At 52.7% G+C, this 23,186-nt stretch overlaps 10 protein-coding genes across 10 annotated transcripts; 7 read left to right on the forward strand and 3 right to left on the reverse strand.

The window, feature by feature from the left end:
* Nucleotides 1-218: 218 nt before the first annotated feature.
* On the reverse strand, nucleotides 219-746 carry PG994_012298 (MAPEG family-domain-containing protein; the record flags this gene model as incomplete). Its single annotated transcript, XM_066863707.1, has 1 exon — nucleotides 219-746. One exon carries the CDS (start codon nucleotides 744-746, stop codon nucleotides 219-221), a length of 528 nt encoding a protein of 175 aa, XP_066712817.1.
* Nucleotides 747-1,826: 1,080 nt separating this feature from the next.
* On the forward strand, nucleotides 1,827-2,197 carry PG994_012299 (uncharacterized protein; the record flags this gene model as incomplete). The annotated part of the gene is made up of 2 exons (XM_066863708.1): nucleotides 1,827-1,904; nucleotides 1,994-2,197. The coding sequence occupies 2 exons, from the start codon at nucleotides 1,827-1,829 to the stop codon at nucleotides 2,195-2,197; spliced, it is 282 nt and encodes a 93-aa protein (XP_066712818.1).
* Nucleotides 2,198-4,607: 2,410 nt separating this feature from the next.
* On the forward strand, nucleotides 4,608-6,270 carry PG994_012300 (uncharacterized protein; the record flags this gene model as incomplete). Its single annotated transcript, XM_066863709.1, has 2 exons — nucleotides 4,608-5,444; nucleotides 5,527-6,270. 2 exons carry the CDS (start codon nucleotides 4,608-4,610, stop codon nucleotides 6,268-6,270), a joined length of 1,581 nt encoding a protein of 526 aa, XP_066712819.1.
* A 924-nt stretch (nucleotides 6,271-7,194) lies between these two features.
* PG994_012301 (uncharacterized protein) lies at nucleotides 7,195-8,422 on the reverse strand (the record flags this gene model as incomplete). The annotated part of the gene is given in 2 exon segments (XM_066863710.1): nucleotides 7,195-7,281; nucleotides 7,292-8,422. 2 exon segments carry the CDS (start codon nucleotides 8,420-8,422, stop codon nucleotides 7,195-7,197), a joined length of 1,218 nt encoding a protein of 405 aa, XP_066712820.1.
* Nucleotides 8,423-8,735: 313 nt separating this feature from the next.
* On the forward strand, nucleotides 8,736-9,914 carry PG994_012302 (uncharacterized protein; the record flags this gene model as incomplete). The annotated part of the gene is made up of 1 exon (XM_066863711.1): nucleotides 8,736-9,914. One exon carries the CDS (start codon nucleotides 8,736-8,738, stop codon nucleotides 9,912-9,914), a length of 1,179 nt encoding a protein of 392 aa, XP_066712821.1.
* Nucleotides 9,915-10,147: 233 nt separating this feature from the next.
* On the reverse strand, nucleotides 10,148-10,461 carry PG994_012303 (Tim10/DDP family zinc finger-domain-containing protein; the record flags this gene model as incomplete). The annotated part of the gene is made up of 2 exons (XM_066863712.1): nucleotides 10,148-10,312; nucleotides 10,378-10,461. 2 exons carry the CDS (start codon nucleotides 10,459-10,461, stop codon nucleotides 10,148-10,150), a joined length of 249 nt encoding a protein of 82 aa, XP_066712822.1.
* A 436-nt stretch (nucleotides 10,462-10,897) lies between these two features.
* PG994_012304 (phosphoglycolate phosphatase) lies at nucleotides 10,898-11,503 on the forward strand (the record flags this gene model as incomplete). The annotated part of the gene is made up of 1 exon (XM_066863713.1): nucleotides 10,898-11,503. One exon carries the CDS (start codon nucleotides 10,898-10,900, stop codon nucleotides 11,501-11,503), a length of 606 nt encoding a protein of 201 aa, XP_066712823.1.
* Nucleotides 11,504-12,568: 1,065 nt separating this feature from the next.
* On the forward strand, nucleotides 12,569-13,653 carry PG994_012305 (uncharacterized protein; the record flags this gene model as incomplete). Its single annotated transcript, XM_066863714.1, is given in 4 exon segments — nucleotides 12,569-12,664; nucleotides 12,736-12,830; nucleotides 12,892-13,340; nucleotides 13,355-13,653. 4 exon segments carry the CDS (start codon nucleotides 12,569-12,571, stop codon nucleotides 13,651-13,653), a joined length of 939 nt encoding a protein of 312 aa, XP_066712824.1.
* A 2,618-nt stretch (nucleotides 13,654-16,271) lies between these two features.
* PG994_012306 (uncharacterized protein) lies at nucleotides 16,272-17,961 on the forward strand (the record flags this gene model as incomplete). Its single annotated transcript, XM_066863715.1, has 5 exons — nucleotides 16,272-16,653; nucleotides 16,721-17,130; nucleotides 17,196-17,449; nucleotides 17,507-17,881; nucleotides 17,934-17,961. 5 exons carry the CDS (start codon nucleotides 16,272-16,274, stop codon nucleotides 17,959-17,961), a joined length of 1,449 nt encoding a protein of 482 aa, XP_066712825.1.
* Nucleotides 17,962-19,366: 1,405 nt separating this feature from the next.
* PG994_012307 (uncharacterized protein) lies at nucleotides 19,367-21,718 on the forward strand (the record flags this gene model as incomplete). The annotated part of the gene is made up of 6 exons (XM_066863716.1): nucleotides 19,367-19,493; nucleotides 19,579-19,643; nucleotides 19,988-20,046; nucleotides 20,256-20,323; nucleotides 20,427-21,013; nucleotides 21,119-21,718. The coding sequence occupies 6 exons, from the start codon at nucleotides 19,367-19,369 to the stop codon at nucleotides 21,716-21,718; spliced, it is 1,506 nt and encodes a 501-aa protein (XP_066712826.1).
* Between the last annotated feature and the right edge of the window lie 1,468 nt (nucleotides 21,719-23,186).

Genomic DNA, 23,186 nt, shown 5'->3' on the forward strand with positions numbered 1-23,186 from the left:
ATATTTCTGCAATATATACATAGTGGTGACATAAATTACAGTACGAGAGGACCACGGTGCCGAGTAACTTTCTGGCTTCCAATTGACATAGCTCTCAGGAATGCACCCGAGTAGCTTCGGTCGCTCTGGCCTGTCTATTGCCCAAACTCATTTTCTTCGTAGACTTCGTGAGGCTTTTTCATGCAGCCTCAAGCGCAGGCCTGCTCGTGTTGTGTTTTTTAGAATCCCCAGAAGCCCTTGACGAGGAAGGCGGCGTAGCCGGCGAGCCCGAGCATGGAGGCCAGGGTGCCGTAGTAGCCGACGGGGCGGCCGACACCGAGGGCGTCCTCACGCTGCATGCCGAGCTCGGCGTGGAGGACTCGGAAGGCGAAGAGGGCGCCGAGGGCACCGGTGAGGATCTTGCGGTTGCCGCCGTTGAGCTCGACGACGGCGGCGAGGGCAAAGGCCAGCGGGACGTTTTCGGCGTAGTTCTGGTGGGCCCGCGACGCCACGAAGAGCTTGCTGTCGGACAGCTGCTCGCCGCGGGAGGAGGAGCCTCTGGAGGAGGTGGAGCTTCTGGAGCTGGAGGAAGAGGAGCTCTTCCTGTTGTGGGAGCCGTCACCCAGTGGCTGCTTGCCCTCGAGGCGCTGGCGCACCACGCGGGCGCTCAGGAAGGTGAAGTAGGCCGTGAAGGGGACGGCGAAGCTGCCGGTGATCGGCAGCAGCGGTACGAGGACCGGGTTGTTGAGGCCGAATTTGAAAGACATGATGTAATGATTCTCTGGAGTATGGCACGATTGATTGGGTAGCTGTGCTGTGTCTGTCAATTGATCTGATCTTTGTTTATTCTGGTAGATTACTCGGTGAGTCTGGAAATGTCCATGCTTCAATTGTGGTTCTTTGCCGTCGGCAGAATATTGTTCCCGCCTTTGGGCAGCCATGAATTCATCATACGGTCGAGAGCCGCGATGATGACACTAGAGCATTAGAAGAATCCACATGAGCTATTATGGGGGACTCTCGATTTGGTTTATTCCCTTAACAGATCTGGAAACCATACCAAACGAAAACCCATCCTGACATCATTCAAGAATTACAGTCCCGTGCAGCCGATTTGTGAATTAACAAGCTACGAGATTGAGACCCGTATGTGTTCGACAGGAGCAGATCAACAAAGTTGCAGGCTGGTACGAGCCTTCTTTGAGATCAGCCCAATGCTGAAACTAATGGAAGCCTATGAAAGAGATCGCCGTTGTTGTCAACACGAATTAACACATTCAACATTTATCTTGGACCGCATATCAATGCAAGGTAGCTAGATGTGTGGCAATTTTTTACCTAGTACGGATACTCGATGTCGGATGCATAGACATGTACTGTAACATATACTTTGTTGCGAGGTTGGAAAAGCTGCTCTGAATCGTAGTGAATAGAATTGCGTGTCCATATAGCACGTTGCAATGCCATCCAATAATACGCAATGAGCAACAGTACGCTGTCCCAAATAATTATACAATTGTATTACCACAGATAGGTTAGATAGAACTACACAACTGCAACCTGCTGCTAGGATGCCGAGCAACTCGCGCTCCTCTGTAGCCCGAACAGGCTCCACTGAAATACCGTCAACACAGATTGCCGGTATATATGACGTCAGATTAGCATATACTCCTACGTCATGACCCTTTGGGGGTCGCATAGCGGGCTTGACAACGAGTCGCAGCTCACACTGGCAATGCATTCTACAACCATCGGGCCATCAAACGAGTCGTATATCCCGGAAATACTGTAGCATTTGATTCAATCGTCAAACACCCATATCACATCACGTCAATCAGGTAATCATCATGCCCTCCAACGATAACAACAAAGCGCAACCCGGCCTTGTGGCTGGTCATGCCGAGTATGTCAAAGGCGCTGCCGAGGTAAGTCCGCCATTCCGGCGACACGATCGTGACGATCCAAGACCTGGAGTCTTATCCAAACTCAGTTTGCTGACTGACCCTGAAATCAGTCCACCATTGGAAGCGCGACCGGCTCCACCGCTTGGCAAAGCTCAGGGGAGCAGGCCAAGGCCCACGCGGTCGGCGTCATGAAGGCAGCGAGCGAGGGTCGCGATCCGACGCAGGGTTACGGCAAGATCGAAGAGACAGCGGGCAAGGTCACAGGATGTGAGGGCATGCAAGAGGAGGGCGCGGCGAGCAAGAAACCGGAATAGATGTCTCCATGGTGGCTCTCGACATCGGCAATGTCGTGCCGCGCCTTGTCGTTGCTGTTACGGCCCTGAATGGACTGACTCGTCGACGTGTCCACGGATTCGAGACAAATGTATGTATTCTTGATGGGTCGGTCTTAATGAGTCGGAGACAGGAATTTTTTCTACAAATTTTATACCCGAGTGCAACATTGCATCGGATGCGTTCCGATACAAATTTGTTTGTTACGGCCAAGTCTTGATATCTGGTAACCAAGTTGGACCATCGCATGGCATGGATTACCTGTGCTGTCAGGTACAATTGGGGCTTCAGACCCGTGCTGATTGATGCAACAAGGACAACTTACGTGTTGGCTTGGGAATAATACCCACTGACAAGCGGCGCATGCCGTCTACATACATACCCAAATCCACGATACTGGCAGAATGGCTCGCCGATTGCTGGGCAGTTCACATGCATGTTGGTCCTCCTTGACCTCCTTGCGTGTTTGGGACAGCTCCAGACGAGGTCAATCGTGGGATAACTATCATTGTGGCATTCGTCAATAATGTCCAACCAGATTCGTGGGTAGGAAACAGATACCGAATCGAGAAAACGGAAAGTCCCAGTCTCCGTCCCAGTCGTAAAGTCAGGGTGGACACGAATACCACGTAGGCAAAGACTATGATGACCCGCAGACGGTACCGCCAATTTGATGTCAAATCCTCACTTGGATCCTTGAACCCAGCCGATTCATCGGATCAGTCCATTACCCGTTAGATGGCTTACTCACTGGTGTGCTACTAGGGCAAGAGCCCAACCTAGGACCATGGTAGCCCAGGGCTGGCTCTTCAGGCTTCAGCAGGTTGGCTGGTGTGAAGGCGTGCTTGAAGGCTAGCAAGTCAGATAGGTAGCCGACAGGTGGTCGGCTTTTCCTTCTTCTCCCACGTAGTCGTAGTGGTAATAACACTCGGGTCCATGTGGCCGGCGCAGAGCTCTCTGCCGTCTAATACTCTAAAAAGACTGGCTCTATTACATCGGATCATCTACTCCTTTATTAGTGGTAGATAGCGCTAGATCTAGTGCGCCCTTGCTCCCCTACAGCAGCAGAAAAAGGTACCTGGAAGTTGGAGCATGCGCTCCACGACACACGATACAACCCAAAGGGTCGAGAGGAAGAGGCAAAAACACAGTTACGAAAATCTTCGTTCGCAATGAAACCAAACAGAAAACAGGTCAGGAAAGGCTTTGGGCTGCAATGGAGTGGAATTCCCCAGGCTGTCCGCGACGACACAAACGTCATCATCATGAGTTCTATGTCATTTTACCCAGTAAAGATGTTGCCGCCAATACAATACCTGTCAGGACCCTCCCCTCCCCCCCCGGTACCTGGTAAAGTAAGTACAGTACTGTAGCCTCTTTGGGCCCCTCCTGCTCGTCACGTGGGAGTGGCAGCCCCTGCGCTGTGCGGACCCTGAACATCAGCCAAGTGCTGGTTCGCTCGTTCGGCAGACTCCGCAGCCCACACAAGGGTCTTTTTTTCGGCCGCCCTTTTTTCCCATAGAGGACCCGAGGACCCCTAAAAGAAAAATCCGATGCTGGGATGGGCAGGTGCGGGCGACACAAGACTGCGAATTTCAATCCCGCATCCCATCCCATCTGCCATTAAGCCCCCCCCCCCTTCCACGCCTCTTGGCCGCCCCCATATCTTCCACGCCCCCCCTTCCTTGAAATCGCATCCTGGGAATCCCAACACCGCCTACATACCCAGTCCTCTCCTGATTGCTCTGCACTACCCAACTCCCAATACTACTTACATACCTGCACTCCCTGCTAACCTAGTCGATTGGTTGCCCTTTTCCTGGTGCACGTCATAGGGTCTAGACATTTTTAGTTTCTGTTCTAGTTTATCAACCCTCGGAGAGCCGCTCTCTCCAGTTTCGATGCCCTATTTTTGCCATGGTGTCTTATCTTACTCTTTCTTATAGCACCACCCTACCTTTGTGATCAACATCAGACAACTCCCGGCGCGCAGCGCGTGTTTATTCGCTCTGTTCCAGGTTCGCCTGTTCCACGAGACGCTCCTTCGACACACCCGGCGATACTTAGCCCCTCCTTTTGCGGGAGGACAACAGGACCCCTTGAATGCTACATCAAGACTTCGTCCGCTACTAGGCGCTTTGGTTTTCCACTTGTTTGGTTTTCATGTCTGTTGGCGCTCAAACCACTCCGGTACGAAGAAATCCTGTTCGAGTCGGGTCTTCCCGAGCTTCTACCACTCAGCGAAACAAGCATTAATACCCCGTTGGAAGATTTTTTGCTCGAGTGTTCACCCCACCAAAGTAATCGAGCAGCTATACGGTACAGGCTCCATCCAATACGGTCGATGTCCCCAGTCATAGCACCAACCCACTCGAATCAGACCCCTGCATAATGGATAGCGAAAGCAACCAGGACAGCGACTCCCGAATTGAGTTGCTGCTTGAGGAACGTCAGCAGCTGACTGACGAACTTGTGCGAGAACCCTATGATTTCATCCTCTATCTTAAACGCGCGGTTTGCTACACGCACCTGGCTTACCCAGATCTGGCAGCTGGCGATGCTTATAGGGCATTGATGCTGACGGACGAGGCGCGCGATGAGAGTTTTGAGTATCATGAGCAGGTTCTCGAGGCTCTGCAAAAATATAACGTCGACAAGCTACCCGAAGTTTTCGACCATGGCCTGCTGTTGGATCTGGCCCAGGATGTTGCGCACGGGCCGACACTGCTGGCCAACCTGGGGGCAGTTCGGAGCTATCAAATCCTAGCGATGGGCCTGCTGCTTTGTGGCAGTTTGCAGAGCGCCTACAAGTTCTGTGAGCGCGGCCTCCAGGCTGCGCCTACGAATTCGGAGCTCCGCAACATCCACGGCTACATAGAAACTGTCGGCCAGCGGAGGATACGCCGCAAGATCACGAGCCTGCACGATCTACCAGACTGGGGCATGGTTCGGAGGGAAGTATACCCTTGGAACCAGTACGAGCCCGACCGCTTCTCCCAGGAATCACTGGGCTTTCTAAATGAAAGACTATCGGCCATGGCCCCTAAATGCGCGGTTCGAGTTGCGACGCTCCCCGTATTGCTCGATAACGCCAGCAACACGGATGGCTACGAAGTGATTCCAACTTGCAAACAGCTCGGCGTCTTCGCTACACAGGATATTGCTGCCGGAGAGACGGTTCTTGAGGAATATTCACTCATTACTGCCAACAACCGTCTGAAAGACACTGTATGCGATGCATGTAGTGGGGAACTCCCCCCACTTGGCTGCAAATCCGAGGCTGTAAACTGTCCCGAGTGCTATGACACAGTTTTTTGCAGCCAATACTGTTTCGAGCAGGCACAAGAGCTGTACCATCCCGCCGTGTGCGAAAAAGGAGGTGGATTCCATTGCGAAGGATACCGATGCAAAGGACGCAGACGAGGCTCTCCATTTGCTGCTCCTTGCTAGAGTGCTCGCCATGGCCACTCATCAAGGAATCCACCCTCTTGAAGTCAGCCAAATAAAGTACATTTGGGGCGACTTCGTTCCCACCAAATGGAATGAAATCGATCTATCGCCGAATGCTGGTCCACCGCCAGACTGGACCCTGCCGTTTTCATTTAGTTTCAACATCGAAACACCTCTACACATCCTCGAGAAGATGGATATTGACATTTACGCTACCTTGGCCGAGCACGATCTGTGGGTTTTAAATACGCTCTACAGCAAGACTCGCGGAACCGCTTCTGCCCGCAAGAATCCCCGCGATGGCCGACCAGATGTTGCAGCTGTGCACCCATTTTGGTGCCTAGCCAACCATGACTGTGACCCGAACGTCACCTGGGAGTGGGGGGGGCGGATGGTGCTTTATGCCAGAGAGCAGCGCGTAGTTGGTAATCGTCCAGGCGGAATCAAGAGTGGAGAGGAGATTTTGAATCACTACTGCGATGTCACACTCCCCGTCCACGATCGTAGGGAATGGGCCTCTGGTAGTCTAGGGGGCTGGTGCATGTGTGCAAGGTGTAAAAGAGAAGCAGGAGAGTCTGCCCCCAACGGAGTCGCTTCACAATAAAGTATACCCACTGCCCACCCCCTAGCGGCATCGGCATCGGCTAGATTGCAAAGCCAATGCGCATGCAACGACTGCAGCTGTAGTAGGCCCATGCAGAGAAGGATGCGATGAGAAAGCGTTTGGAGGACAGCGTTCCGATTGATTCACCAAGCCAAATTTCCTTCCGTACACGATACCCAATCTTTACATAGGCTTTTTGGATATGCGGGTGACGCTGGAAACGCAGAGGCATATACGAGATCAGGAAACACGACAGATAATAACACCATCTCGGTGAAAGAAATGCATTAGCAACAAAGATAGTTACAACAACAAACAAACATCACGCAATACTACTTGGGTCCCAGAACTTGCCCTGCAGGGGACAGGTTGTCGTTTAGTTGCGGGATGCAGTCATGGGCTAAGGTTGGCATCAACTTTGGCGACTCGCAAGCCGACTCATCCCGCGTTTGTGAAGCAATGGAGAATGTAGGCGCTTCTGGTAAAGTAGGCTACTTATGCTCTGCTGGAGGCTCGGATTGCCCATCCCCTGAGTATGTTCACCATTAGATTTTCTCACGTTGCCCATGGAAAGAGAAAAAACACGCATAGCGTGTTTATATGGATTTTCGACTGCTCCTCTCGGCTCCCTTTGATCGGGGTTCGCAGTTGCGTTGTGTCGAGTACGTCTAGTCCCCCAGTGTGGGATCGCAGAAAAACACAAGGTTGAGAATACGGATAAGTATCAAGGATGCCCCCTATATAGGTAATGACTAAGTCTTCAAGTTACAATATCGTGAATATTTTCTCTTAGCTGTTCAGCACGGGACGCCTCGCAGGCACATGCATCATCAGAGAAGATCAAGACGAGTTGTTATTGCTAGCTTGTGCCGCACTATATGGGTTTCTATTTAGAGTTGTCTATTCTTATGGGTATCATTATTACTATGCCTTCGCCTTCGCCTTCGCGCGGACATCTGACCACAGTTTGTCGATGATCTGGAAGACGGCCGTGACGTCTCGCCGCACATTCTCGTCGAACGCAGGCCCGAGCCTCTGCCTGGATCTTGTCCGGATGCCATCGGAACCGCTCCTCCTTCAGCTTGGCGAGGAAAACCGATTCGCCGATCTCGATCGGGTCTAGCCCGTTCACGAAGAAGTCTCGCACGGTCTCGGGACTGATCTCGGCTCGTTCTGCACTGCTGCTACTGCTGCTGTTTTTGGCAACCGGCCAGCTCATGCCCTCGAGAGTGCCATCCCAGGAGGCCCAGGCCGCGGCGTACTCCTCGTACTTCTCCCGCCAGCTCCGCCTGCGCTGCCTGTCCTCGCCGCGCCGCAGGCTCTCCTCCATCTGCCGCGTCAGGCGGCGGGCCTCGGCCTCCTTGTCGTCCTTGGCCTTCTTGGCCTCCTCGCGCCGCGCGCGCTCCTCCAGCAGGCCCTGGTGCGTCTTCTCCCACATCTTCTGCCGCACGTACGCCGCGTACTCGTCGTCCGTCATCTGCTCCAGCTCGCCGCCGCCCTCCGCCGAGGGGCGCGCGTTGGCGTACACGTGGATCGGCTGGCCGTAGACTCCCTCCCAGTACGCCGCGCCCTCGTCGTCCGCCATGGCGTCGAAGAGCGACTCGCGGAAGGCGGCTTCCGGGTCCAGGGGTGGCGGCTCGTGGGGGTTCGGCGGGGTGGGCGAGCGCGTGCGGGTGCGGTGCCGGTGTCGCCGCCGCTTGTGCTTGTGGTGTTCACCGTGGTGGTGGCTCCTGCGATGACTCCGTCTCGACTCGCGGTCTAGATCATCGTCTCTCACTTCTTCCTCCCTGTCGTCTCTGCTTCGCTCAGAATGTCTCCGGCCTTCTCGGTCCCGGCGGCGGCGATCATCATCATCATCATCGTAATTTCGTTCGCGACGGCGCGACGAGCGATGTGAGCTAGAGTGTTTTGACTTGAAGCGGAATTTTGTGGTCTTGCGATTGCTATGTCTCTTGCTGTCGTTGTTGCCGCTGTCCGGGTCTTTAGAGCGTGCCCTCTCATCGCCGGCGTCATCTGCAAGATGCGGCTCACTTTTTGGCGGGGCAGTGTGGCTGTCGGCGCGGTCCTCCTCTTCGGGCGACAAACGAGGGAGGTCCGGATTGATGGACGACAGGATGTGTCGCCTCCTGGGAGACGACGGTGCGGTGGTCATCGCGGTTTGTTCATCGTGGGTTTAGCCGGGTATTAATTGGCGATGCGACGACTGAAATCGTACGTAGAGCAGGTATCGATTTATGTTGTTGAATGGATGGCGGACCCCTGCGAACAGTAACTCCGATAAGCTTTATCAAGTCAGACCACCCCCTGCAATTAATTGTCTTGTCATTCGTGTGGGTCTCGGTTTTTGGCTCTCCAGGTTAAACAATACCTCCCGCCGCAAGTAACCTTTCCCTAATCTACATCATTATAACATCTCCAGTACCGTCGCAAATCAATTTACGCCATTTTCATATACTCTCGCCAATATGAGCAAACCGGGATTGTCATATGGATTGAATCTCAAAAAGACAACAAACTCCAAACCTGCGCCGCCTAAGAGGAAACCCATCTTCGGAGGCGATGACGATTCAGACGACGATGGGGCCAACAACACCGGCCCCCAGGCCACCAACATCACCGAACTCGACGATGATGATTTCTCGTCCAAGCCGGCGGCACTGAACACAAAGGGCTCCAAGTCTCAAAATAAAGCAGCACTCAAAAAGAAGCCGCAGATGACCATGTTTGGCGATTTATCAAGCTCACTGGAGTCGCGCAAACACCAAGAGGCCGCAGAAGAGCTGGATCCCTCGATTTACGACTACGATGGCGTCTACGATTCGTTAAAGCCGGAACAGGTGGCCGCGCCCGAAGATGTCGATCGACGGCCCAAATACATGAAGAGTCTCTTACAGTCGGCTGCTGTGCGCCGGAGAGATGCGCTGATTGCCGAAGAGAAGAAGGTCGCCCGGGAACGAGAGGGAGAGGGCGAGGAGTACGCAGACAAGGAAAAGTTCGTCACGGAGGCCTACAAGAAACAGCAAGAGGAGAATCGGCGCATAGAAGCCGAGGAGCGACAAAAAGAGGAGGAAGAAGCAAAAAAGAACAAGGGCGGTGGTATGACGGCCTTCTACAAGGACCTGTTGAATCGGGGCGACCAACGACACGCCGAAGTCATGAAAGCTGCGGAGGATAAGGCAAAGTCAGGCCCGCAAGCCCCCGATGACCAATCGCAACACCAAGAAAAGACGAAGACCGAGGCCGACCTCGCAAAGGAACTCAATTCGAAAGGAGGCTCGGTTGCTGTCAATGACGATGGCCAGGTCGTCGACAAGCGTGAATTGCTCAAAGGTGGTCTCAATCTGGGCGCAAAGAAGAAACCCGAAGTTCGCCGAGACCAACGCGAAACCGAACGCAGACAAGACTGCTCTTCTGCCGGGTTTGTTGGCTCAGGCGGCAAACAGAGTATGCGCGAACGACAATCACGCATGCTGGAGGCGCAGCTCGAGGAGTCACTCAAACGAACCAGGGAGGACGAGGCGGAAGAGAGAGAGAAAGTCGAGCGTGCTGCAAAGAGTAGGAAAACGGAAGGCGAGATCTCGAGCGCAAAAGAGAGATACCTTGCTCGAAAAGCCGCGGCGGCAGCGGCTGCAAAGGAGAAGTAGCGTGCAACTTCAAGATACCCAGAGCCGTTACCCAGGCAATGCCATAATATTCATGTTGCCGCCCGAGACGAATGTGATAGTACATGGCGATCTATGTTTGGGGATTCCGGTGCCCGGAAATACTCAATGGTAAATCCTGAAAGTCAGCCGATGACCTCCCGCTGCAGAACTGCAGCCATAATATACAGTATAGCGCGGCGCACCCAATGGTATCTATGTTCTCAATCCCGGCTCTATTGTCCACCTTCTCGCCTTAATCGGGTAATGTATGTGGTGCTGACCTGGTTCCATGCCGACATGTACTTCTCCATGCACTGGGTGAAGCAAGCCTGCTCGCCGCTCGATAGGGAAGCACCGGGCTTCGGGACACACTTCTGGAAGCAATGCTCGTTGATTTTCTGCGCCAAGTGGGAATATCAGTTTCTGGTCTACTTGGGAACCAGCCGACGTGACTGCCTCATACCTCAATCAGCTCGCGCGCATTGTTCATGGCATATTGCGTCTGAACCTGCTTGATGACTTCCTGCTTGACGCTCTCGGAATCCATGGTGGCGGAGTCGGGTTGGGTTGTTTGGGTTTCTATAAACGGGTGGATTCTTCTGATCTCTTTATTTCCCCAAGCGAATAGAAAAAAAGGAGTGGTGGCCGACGGAATCAGTCTAGAAGCAATTGATGCAATTGGAGGCTCAAAATGTGACTTTTATTATTAGAGAGGTGAGCTATCAATGATGCATCTTCGGGGCTAAGATATTTATTCCAGGTCCTCTAGCGCATCCGCAAAAGCCAAGCATGCCCCGAGCCGTCAATGTACCGCCCCCACTGTTCCCAGCAATTGATCTGTGGCTGCTACAGTTGGAGTGGCTGAATTTCTCCCTCTTGGGGGGCCCTATGCTAACGACTTATAGATCTTGTCACCAATGTCTATTGTCCGCTAACTGGTGGCAAGCTGGAGGGTCGGCTTACACACACGACCCAAAGGAAACATGCCAATCAAACTTGTTATCTTTGATTTCGATGGAACTTTGTTCGATACGCACCGTTCCATCTCCCGCTGTATCAAACTAACTTTCGACGCGCTGCTGCCAGCCCAGGCTCCGTCCGAGGCTGAGGTGCATCGGTTAATCTCGAGCGGAGCTGGACTGCAGGACACGTTCAAGGCGCTGCATCCCGATGCGCCCCGCCACTTTGACGAAGAGGAGTGGACGGCGACGTACCGTTCGCTATACGCGGAACACGGCCAGCCCCTGATCACGCCCTTCCCTGGGGCAGCGGAACTACTGGGCACGCTGCGGGCGCGCGCCATCTCTGCGGCCATTGTCAGCAACAATGGCGTGGCGGCGGTCCGGACGGCGCTCCAGAACAACGGCTTGGGCGGTACCATACGGGAGGACATGATTGTCGGCGACAAGACCCCCGGCGCCACGAGGAAGCCGGACCCGGGCAGCTACGTCAACTTGCTACGCCCGGCGATGAGGTCATGTGGCTATGCGGATCCGGTTGATGCGTCGGGTGTGCTTGTCGTCGGCGATACGGAGGGTAGACATTTGGTTTGCGACCAATATCGGTGGCGCTATATCGGTCTGGTGTAGGTATGGGTACGGTGATAGAGCTGAGTGCGAGAAGCTGATGCCGGGATTCACGGTGGATTCTCTACAGGAGATACAGGAGATCATCAATAGTACGTAATGATAGGTACTAAATTCCTAATGGTCGCCCTTATACAGCCATCCGTTCTCTTCTATAACTTCAGGGTTACATGAATAATGTGTAGTATGAAAAGGTTGTTTCCTGCTTAGTCCTCTTTGACAGGTCGTACAATCTGCCATGCAATCCTCGCTTTATCTCCTTAGCTACCTTGTATTTATGGTGTAAAACATTGGGATGAGCTACGTCGCGATCATTAATTCCTCTTACATATTGATCAGTTAGCGGAATGCCACTCAAAACTATAATATTTTTGTCGTCCCTATAAGGGAAACTCTTTGTTCGTTTTCCAAGAGCTGCCCCTGGATTTTGACCCATCCACTCAGTAGCCTCGATAGATACTCACCAGAACATCCACTCTTTAATAATGCAGAGAGAGATAGAGAGAGAGAGAGAATCCAGCTTTTAGAGCTTATTAAGGGAGAACTACTGGACAGCATTCTCGAAGGATACCAGATCTACTCCAGCACAACTGCACCAGTAAGTTGCTTGACGTCCGGACATGATACGCATTGGGGGGTTAGCGCACTGCCACCTGAGCCACACGTGGAAACCAGGTACCTTCAGGCCAGACCCAGGTCAAAACCAGCTCAGTTAGCAGGTTAGGGGACGGGGTAGTTTTAGGGGAGAGTTTGAGACAAGCTTGGACACTGGCCATTGACAGTCGCACGTTCTCTCCAAAAGGCCCAGTTTTATTTGCAGCTACTGGTGCTTCAATGGAGGACAGGCAAGAGGCCAGCTAACGATTGATAGAATTGATCGAAGCGGTTTTGTTCCAGTCCTCACACGACCACAACAACTAGCTGGCCATCGTCGCACAGCACACGTCTTTCTAGGGGCTTTCTTGTGCGGCAGACGCTCAACTTCCCTTCCTAATATTATTTTGCGCCCATCTGTCTTCCTTGCTTACGGCTCCTCCTTAACAACCCTCTCCCTCGGCTCAGCCCACAATGAGGTGGCACACTTGGTTGTCGGCCTTGTGGCTGGCAGCAACTGCTCGCGCTGCAGTGAGCCACGATGAAGATGGAAACATTCGCAGCATTTCGGTCAGTTTCATTGCCCTTCCACAGGCCTTGGCACCCTCAGCATTGAGCTAACATGGCGCGCTCCAACACAGCTGCGAACGCACACACTAGTACAACCGTACCTCGATTCGGATATGGCCAGTCGGTGGTACGAGTTCGGAGGTGATACCATCATCAGGACAGATTCGTATGCCACCCGGCTCCGCATGCCACTCCGCATATCTCGACAAAGGCTAACCCAAGGCTAGATACGTTCGCTTGGTGTCCGACCGTCCCTCGCAAAACGGCTGGCTGTTCTCCCGCGTACCCCTGACGGCCACGAACTGGGAAATCGAGGTCGAGTTCAAGATTCATGGACAGCACCAGCTCTACGGCGATGGATTCGCCATGTGGCTTACAAAGGAGCGCGGAAAGATGGGCTCGGTCTTTGGGCATGCCGACAACTTTGAGGGTCTCGGCCTCTTCGTCGATACCTACAAGAACAACCGCCCGGGTGTCGTCTTCCCCTACGTGATGGCCATGTATGGAGATGGAAAGACAAGCTACAACAAGGACAACGACGGGAAGGACCAGGAATTCGCCGGCTGCTCTGCCCGTGGCATTCGACATGCCAGCGTCCCGACCAAGCTCAAGTTGACCTACTTCCAGGACAAGCAGCTGAAGCTGGAGCTGCAGTACAAGTCGGAAGATGAGTGGAGTCTGTGCTTCGAGACGAGCGAGCCCCGGCCATCCCCTCGGTCACCTATCTCGGCTTCAGTGCCGAGACCGGCGAGCTCAGCGACAACCACGACATCATCTCGGTCAACGCCAGGAACCTGTACACGTCTGGTGGGCAAACCGGCAGCAAGTCCTCTCCCGGAGAACGAAAGAGCAAGCAGCACAAGCCCGAGAAGCAGGGCGGCGGCTGGGGCTGGTTCCTGTTCAAGATTGTCATGGTTGGCGTGGTGCTCGGAGGTGGCTACGTTGGCTACACTGTTTACCGAACCAAGAACAGGTCTCACCGTTTCTAGATTTGACGGGTCAAGGCGAAAACGGGGGCGGTTTTCTTCAGTTGTTACTACACGAAACGAATCGTATATACCACTCTACATCATTCAAGTCACGGGTCTCCAGATGTAGTCAAGATACACCCAGTGTATCTTAAGATATGTGCTGCAGGGCATTGGGTGCAGGATATATGCACTCAGGACCAGGCCACCAAAGATGAATCAAAATCGAAAGCTTGCTAGTGCACACACACTTATTTGACCGCTGCCAGAAAATGGTTTCTGAAATAGTCAATGATATGAAACATGGCTATTACAGGACACAGCTTATGTAAATTCTCAATTTCGTAGTTGATTGGACCGGGCCTCGACTCTCGATAGCTCAACAGGAGAGCGCTATGCGGCGCCTCGGAATCCAGATGACCATGAAACGAATCAAGCCCAAACATACATTGATCCAAGTACCGGCAAAAACCATGGAACGCATTGAATGGGTGGCTGCTGCTGCGATGCCAGATGATGTGGTGCAAGAAAGCACGTCAATATTCCTGCCATGGCTATTCACAAGGGTGTTGGCTATAGGCCCGCCTAGATCGGTATACTGCAGATATCCATCCTTAATATAGAACACATCGGCTAACCCCAACCTCCAACTTCCAATGACGCAGGGTTGAGGGTTAGAGGAAAACTACTAACTACATGGTACCTACATCTACTGTACCCCACATTCACCCACAACCCATACAGTCAATCATGCGTACCGTTTATGCTCAAGCATTGCCATGATGATGTACCATGTCCGTGGTTAAGCTATCATGAATTGAGGGTGCAACTGGCAGCGGATATATCCCGGTTGTTGCCTGTACGCCATCCAGGTTGGGGACTATGTATCTATCATGGACCCAACGTTACTACGAGGCTGGCTACAGGCTACAGCCGTCGGGAGAGAATTGAGCAGGCCGAAGCGGGATCAGCATTCCTTCGAAGCCGATTTGGAGTCAAGACTCAAGATGACCCAATCTGTCTGCATGTTTGTCCCTATCAGCGGTATATTCCCCATTCCCGCGCCTATCAAGCAAGACCATATGCTACCTCGATTGCATGTCAATCTACGATGGGGTATTGGCAGGATCTGGTTGTTGCGTAGAGAGAAGAGCGCTTCCTTCAGCTCATCCCACGGCAGGTCCAAGGGCTCTCTATCTCTCCCTCCTTGCGCTTTTCCTCCCTTTCTCTCTCTTACTGCCTGAACGCTCTTTTTTTCCTTCCTCTCCCTTTCTCTTTCTCTATCCTCAATGGCCAATGGGAAAGTCGAAATGTGAGGGTCATTTTATATGCTGTATGAGGTATGCTAGCTCAAATTGGCAGAGCTGAGACTGTCAACTGTAGGAGTTGCTCCCCTCCCCCCGCCCCCCCGAATACCCCACCCTTGACCGTCCACCCAGCCAATTCCCTACCTAACCATCTCGTCACTTTTGTAGCCCATGCTCGCCGTATTTGAGGCTTCTCTTCAACTATGAAACCTTAATTCAGTTGAGCTGACTAGCTGATTACTGCTTTCTTAACCCTAAAGAGCCTCTATCGTTGGAGCCCATTGGTCTGTCTGCCTATACCCTCCGGCAGACAAGGGGGGGAAAACCCTGTCAGAACCCTGGAGTTGTACCTATCGTTTCAAGACACCTTGCCAATTGCTTGCTTCTTTCTTCCTTCCGCCAGTCTCGGTCTGTCTCTTCTTGACTGCCTCAATCGGATCCAATTGCAAGCACAGATCGATACTTTCGAGTAAACAGAAGCCGCTATATACTGCCAATCTCCGTCCTGGGACTCCTTTTATCATTGGCTCTCCAACGATAACTTTGGATTCCAATTGTATTGGCAAGCGCCCGCCCACTTACCTTAGGTACTCTGCGGGGAAAGGCTTTGAAGGAACAAGGGACACGACCTTTGGAACTACCTCATTTGCAGCCCACACAACTAACCTACTTTATCTACTTTACCTTTCCCTATATACCGTACCTGCGACACCTCTTTGTCTCTGTATTTCAACTTCTTTCTTGGACAACCGCTCTGGCTGCTGAAAACAACCAACAACCTGCGCCAATTCCTCCGACCTGGCCAGTTGAGCTTCTCACCGTTGCACCCAAACCTTAAAACAACCTATGCTAGACTCGACACTACCAGCTTCGAAAACCATATCGACATATCCGTCAATATACTAGGGCGTGACAATAGCAGCTGCAGAAACTCCAGAGTGTGACATCGCGGTCGTAGCAGGTGCCCGCCGTCTTTAAGCTGCTTACTTGACTCCCGCAATCGCGTTCGGCTCCAAGCGCATCCGCCCGGCTGGTTCTTGATCGGAGCTACGATCCATCACATTGGCACATTGGCGACGCATGTAGTGCCGCCCTGCCCGAGCCAAACCCACCGCTCTTACCCACACTGTCGCTCGCGAACGTTAGCTTCCTACCACACAACACAGGCGCCAATTCCTGCTTCTCTCCAGTCCCTCACACGACTCTGCCAACTTCCCAATTGGACGACTGACACGGTTGCTCTTGCGTACATAGCTGCTTAGCTTGGCAGTCGTCTCCACCGACTACATACACCGAGGCTCTGACCCTCTATTACCTTCGCAAACAAAACACATGCCGAGTCTCGGATTTCTTAAGAAGAAACGGACTAGGGAAGACAAGTCAGATCCCTCTTCCAGCCAACCTACAAGTCCGGTCACTCCTATCACGCCGACGTCCGCGAGGCCATTCGATAATTCGCTCTCGCACTCCTCGACCCACACGACTACGGGCAGCTCCCTCTCGCATACGCACACCAAGTCGACGTCTGGGAGCTATCAAGGGCTCAAAGAAACACAAGCTCCCGCTTCGGCTGGGGGAGGGTCGCAGATGAATTCCATATCGAGCCAGCAGCAGACTCCCTTTGGGATCCAACATACCCCAAGCCCTGGCCATGCCGGTCAACCACAAAACCTCCCCAGCATCAACAACCTGATACACCCTCCCCAAACTGATGGTACGAATGACTATACACAGGTCCCCAACTATCCAGGCAATTGTCGTGCTAACCAATGAACTAAAAGGCGCAGGAAACAATGGCGCGCCTCCGGTCCCGCAACATCAAATTCAAGCTCCGACCCAGCGCCAACCGCATCACCAGTCGACACTCTCGGAGTCCAGAGTAACAAAGGGCAAATACTCGCTTGGCGACTTCGACATGCTACGGACATTGGGCACTGGTAGCTTTGGGCGCGTCCATTTAGTGCAGTCGAAGCATAACCAGCGGTATTACGCTATCAAGGTCCTCAAGAAGGCGCAAGTTGTCAAGATGAAGCAGGTCGAACACACCAACGATGAGCGGAAAATGCTGAGCGAGGTTAAACACCCATTCCTCATCACGCTGTGGGGCACATTCCATGATTGCAAGAACATCTACATGGTCATGGACTTTGTCGAGGGCGGCGAGTTATTCTCATTATTGAGAAAGTCTGGCGTGAGTTGGCCCCCTCCTACATTGACTATGGTAAGGCGCTGTTCGGCTGACCAAATCCGATGAAGCGATTCCCCAACCCGGTGGCCAAGTTCTATGCTGCCGAGGTGACTCTGGCGCTCGAGTACCTACACACGAAGAACATCATCTACCGAGATCTGAAGCCTGAGAACTTGCTACTGGACCGACACGGCCACTTGAAAATAACGGATTTCGGGTTTGCCAAGCGCGTTCCAGACAAGACGTGGACATTGTGTGGCACACCAGACTACCTGGCCCCTGAGGTTGTCAGCAACAAGGGGTACAACAAGTCGGTTGATTGGTAAGTCTTTGGGTCGTCGGTTCCATGGGAAGTACCCCGCTAATGACGAGTTGGCAGGTGGTCTTTGGGCATTCTCATCTACGAAATGCTCTGCGGTTACACCCCTTTCTGGGACAGTGGGTCACCCATGAAGATTTATGAGAACATTTTGAGGGGCAAGGTCAAATACCCGCAATACATCAACCCGGATGCGCAGAACCTACTTCAGAGCCTCATCACGCCGGACTTGACGAAGCGCCTCGGCAATTTGTACTGTGGGCCGCAGGACGTCAAAAATCATCCGTGGTTCGCCGAAGTCACGTGGGACCGGTTGCTCAGGAAGGATATAGATGCTCCTTATACACCGCCCGTCAAAGCCGGGGCAGGAGACGCGAGCCAATTCGATCGGTATCCCGAAGAGCAGGAGAAGTATGGCCAGGAAGGAACGGACGAGTAAGTTGGAGACGCCGATTGATGAGGAGAATGTTGCGCTAACACGGTCTAGATTCGGACATTTGTTTGGTGACTTCTAAGTGCTTACACGTATGGCGCAAACGGGGGGCTAGTAGTATTTTGGTGGACTGGAGGCGGTGTGGTGGTGTAGGATGGATGTTGACGGAGTATACGAAAGCAAGAGACATGGATTAGGGATAGAGATTTTGGGTGGTCAGTTTGGCCCGGCAGGCACAAAAAAGGACCAAAGGTGAGTTTCATCGGGGGCTGCATTATTATACTCGTATGCTCTATTATGGGACGAAGGAGTTCATCCGCTAGGGACGAGGGGTGTTTGGCAGCTACAGCCTACAACTATGGAATAGCGCTTACCTCGAAGTATTTGCTTTCCAATAGCAAATAACGAACAATTATTATTACATGATGGTACCAGTGCGGATTGGACCACGGCACTTCTAAAGATATTAATGAAACGAAACCATACGATCAACGAAACCCCTGGAGAGACGTAATAGGTTAAATTGGAACCGTTGAAAGAAGCTTCAGGTAAACAAGCGAGGTTGCGTTGCTAGGTCCTAGCCCAGTCTGCCAGTCCCCCCACATGGTGGTGGTGGACCAAGGCGATTCAAACAGACGGGTCGGGGGGCCGAGGCTGCGAGGACCTCGCCAGGTTTTATACAGATTGCGAGCTCCGTACGAGCGATGGCGGTTGCTTACTGGGTCGATGGAATATAACAAGATTGAGGGAAACACGTCAACTAGTTTAGCACTGGAGTTCGATCGAGTCGGCTTGCTTGCAGCTCGGGCGGTTCCATTCTTCCATTATGCCCGTCACCGACTTACCGGTCTGACCGTCTGTATGTATCGCATCCAGACCACCCCCCGCGAAGGACATAAAGTACGTGCATACCTACAGTACGTGCATATGCATGCATAATACCAGCAAACTGCGGCTCTCTCCTTGGCCCCCAAGGCCCCTCCCCACTCTTACCCATGCCACTGGGGAGAGGTCTTTTCGCTTCGAGCTCATCGACCCGCCTCGTCCATTATTGCTTTCCCGCTTATTCTTCTTTCTTGGGACCATTGGAAGACGCGAAAGGAGGAGGGAAGCAGAAGAATCCTCATCTCAACACTCATCATACCTCTTTCCTTCACTGGCTGGCAAAGTGACAAGTCTGTTTTGGCCGTAGGATAGCTGGAATAATTGTCCAGCTTTTTTATACTGCATCTTTTCCTTTCTTTTCCCACTTCTCTGCATATCCCCGGTCCCGATATACATACAGAAGCGGAGCGTGGCCTTCCTACTACGGCGAATGATTGCTTGATTGCTTGTTGGTGCTTCCCTCCAAGCTTTCTTGGCCATCAATTGGATCTAATTAATCCGGGTTTTCCTGCTGCACTATTCTTCTCGCTGTTGGGTGTTTATATCAATCGCTGCGACGGTTTTGCACTGGCAAGAATCCAATAGAGGAAGCACAGCCCACGATGGATGACTATATGTTCATCGCCCATGTCAACCAGACCAAGGTTGTCAGCGAGGCGACGAGCTTCCTGGAAATCTTCAACTATGCTGTACGCTCGTTCGCTCTCCTTTGCCCTGTCCTCTACTACTGTAATCTGGTGGTGACGCAGTTTCTGCCTCCTTCAAGGCTCACGACCACTGAACTGACTGGCCAATTCGCTACTACAGGATCCAGCCTATAATACGATTGAAGAGCACCCGCTAGAAGCCCTGGAATTTGAGAACTTTCTAAATCGCCGGGTAAGTGCCTCCCGTCCCATCGTCCCGGTCTTGGCTCTCGATCGTTACGGGACCGGCCCAAATCTTGTTTGGACATTGGTTATGCTCGATCGAACCGGTGCCGGATTGCCGGCAGTGGAGCTTCATCTTGACCTTACCTGCACCCGTCTTCACACACCACCTCCTATCTCATCCCATCTCCCATCCCACATCCCATCTCATCTCATCTCGCCCCCCAGCCCATCCATTCATGTCTGAGATCGAGATCCAGTATTCCAGAAGCCTTCCACGGCTAGCTAGGCACACACCAGTCAACGGCAAATCAAAAGCCACTGAAATTGACACATGTTTTCCGACTTCTACAGGGCGCCTTTGAGGCACCGAAGAAACACGATTCTAAACTTCTCAGCGGAATCCGTTTAGTGTAAGTGAGCTGCCACGCTATGCCACGCCACCGCCCTCCCATGTGTGAGATATGGAAGAGATGTCACCACGACTGACTGAGACGGGCCACCAACAGACTCCAGAAGAATGCCAAGCATCCCGAGACATTCTCTCCTCATCACATCTCGTTGGAGCAACATGAATATGCTTCCATGGTGAGGACCATGCGCCTGCCTTTCCGTGCCATAGAGGGCACGAGTGTGGTGGGCCCTTTTTCTGGGCCTCTTATGACCACGATGCAAACGATCCTCATCTACGTAAGACTTTGTCGATTGACTCCATCCTCCTATGTTATGTTATGCATCTTGCCAGAACGATCTTCATACTATGCAAACTCATGTGGCTGACTTCAGTGATCAGAGATCATCCATCGAAAGTCGGATGTCCGCAAGAAGGGCAAGACCCGTGGCTGGGAGCTGATGCTTTCGCACTCCTTCAATACCAATATTACCACTGGATACGTGAAGGGAACACCCTCGTCTGACATCAACGATGCCATCGACCACCTCAAGTCCTGCGCCGCCCAGGTGGCCCACCCCTTTCTCTTGCCCATCATCATCTTGTCACATGATCTGTCTTCGCGCTCGGATCAGAAGCAGCGCGAGGCGCGTGCCTGGCTGAGGCGGCTCGAGAACGCCGTCACCATGCGCAACGAGATCGACGAGAAGGAAGGCTACATGGACTTTGATCTCGACGCCATCAACCGGGACCTGGTCGAGTGCCACTCGCAAGTGCTGTGGCGGCGCCCTCAGGCCTACCAGGAGATCATCAAGGAGGTCCACACCGGCATGGACAAGTACTGGCAGATGACCGACCACAGCCGACCGGAGATCTCGGCGCTCCACGACAGCCTGATCAGTCGGTTGGACTTCTACCGTATTAAGCTGACGGGTATCGAGCATTATGTGCATACGACCTTGGAGAGATTGAACATCCAGCGGCAAGCAGTAAGTCGTGGCCCCCCATCATCGTCTCCCTGCGATGTACAATGTGGCTTGGCCATTATACCGATGCGTTGAAAGGGCATGCTGATCTAACCAACCCCCTTGTAGCTGTATAACATTATTGCACAGAAGGAATCCAAGTTAAACCTGGAGATGGCCGCTCAGCAGCGACGTCTGGCCCACGCCAGCAAGCGCGACAGCACGGCCATGAAGACGCTCTCTCTGCTAGGCGCCCTCTTCCTGCCGGGGACGTTCTTGGCGTCGCTCTTCAGCATGAGCTTCTTCGACTTCAACGTCGGCCCCGAGTTCCCCGGCATGGACCCGGACGACTACTCGGGGAAGGGCGCGCAGGTCTCCGAGTACCTGTGGCTGTACTTTGTCGTCACGATCCCACTCACGCTGGCCATCGTCGGCGCCTGGTGGTACCTCGACCGCCGGCGGCAGAAGATGTACGCGGCCGAGGACGTCGACATCGAGGAGGGCATCGGCCGCATGGAGACGGAGATCATGGCCGTCATGCGTAAGAAGACGATGAGCAAGGCGACGACGTGGAATTGGGGACCTCGCCGGCGATTCAGCTGGTCAAGAAGTCCGAGGCTTAATGGGCCTATTGCCTCCCTCATTTGGGAAAGCTCCTGGCTGGCTTACGACCCCTGTGCTGGCAACAGGTTCAGGGACTGTCGGCCCGGAAGAAGACGCTTTGCTTGAGTCTGAAGCTTAGGACAATATAAGACACGGGAAGACAACATCAACAAAAGTCAAAATCGTGAGGGCTACTAGCCAACATGGGGGAAAAAACCTGAAAGGGAAATGGAGAGACGAACCCAAATCTTTGTTTTTCTGGATACATCTTTATGACACTTACGATCCTCACGAACGACTGGTACGAAACCAAAGAATCATCATCATCAGCATCGATATAGAGAATATTTATTAGCAGCACGAAATATTTGTAATACATTTGCTTAGATATAGTGTCAACTAATATACTTAGCGTTACCAACCCATCATCCATTCTACTACTTACTACCTCAATGATTCTGGCAGCAGCGTGGCCCTTGTGTACACGTCGGGCGCATGAAGGCCGACGGTGCTAGAGCAGCAGCGCCATAGTACCAAGCAAGCTGACTGCCTTGCTGAGAAAATCATGACAGCGTGGTTTCTTGTGTAAGTCTGTGGCACAGGCAAGCTGCTGATGGTGAGAGCGGTGTGCCACTTCACGAACCCGAGTGGTTCTTTGCATCTGCATGGTGGGCTATGGGACCACAAGCAACATGCACGTACATATGTACATATGAATGCCAGCTCTTTCCTCGACGAGGACAGAATGGGTAGGTATCCAGAGCAGCATCCCCGAGGAAGCTAGCAGTCCACCCCAACTAGGGGCCGTCGTGATAGAACTTCTCTAAACGTCGAATTATTGTCCGCGTCACTTGCTGCCCCTCAAGTCGTCGCGCTTTAGTTGTAGTAATAGTAAATACATAGACATGAGATGAGAGGCATGGCTTCTTCGCCATACACATCCAGCCAGAACCGCAAAGCTTCCTGTGCTTTTCCTTTCCTCTCGCCGGAAGTAGTAGGGTTCGGAATTTCCGCATCCTTGAAACAGCCAGGACCATGCACACACACACACACAAAGGAGGCCTCGCATTTCAGACGCGAAACACGTGCGTACCTACATTCTAATATGTGTTCCCACGATATACTTCCAACAGTACCATCACGATCGAAGTCGACGATGACGATCGAGCATAGGGTTTCGATACCCTATACACGCACACCAAGCGACCCCCCAGCGTGGAGAATGGACCTTTGTTTACTTTACCCACAGCACGAAGGATGTTTACAAATCCCGGCAGCTGCCGTGGAATAGAGGAATGGAGCGCCCGACCGGGATGGGCCTGGCTTTTGACAGCTCAGGCATAAGCTGTTGGGTATAACCAAAGCAGGTAAAACTGCCCGATGGCGCTTTGTTAGTTGGGTGGGACTACAGTATAGTTTTATCATCGTCAAAGAAGAACGGCTAGCTGTATATGCATTCACAACGTGCGAAGAGAAGACGGATAAGCTTGTCGAACAACGAAATGATATATGTGATTCCTCAGCGCGAGTATCGAGACTGGCCTCGGTAACACACGAGTAAGAACAAACTATCTAAGTCCGAACACAGAAAAAA

Source organism: Apiospora phragmitis, assembly GCF_038363925.1.
Source record: "Apiospora phragmitis strain CBS 135458 chromosome Unknown utg000010l:1.0-9815664.0:1.0-9183399.0, whole genome shotgun sequence".
Classification (NCBI taxonomy): domain Eukaryota; kingdom Fungi; phylum Ascomycota; class Sordariomycetes; order Amphisphaeriales; family Apiosporaceae; genus Apiospora; species Apiospora phragmitis.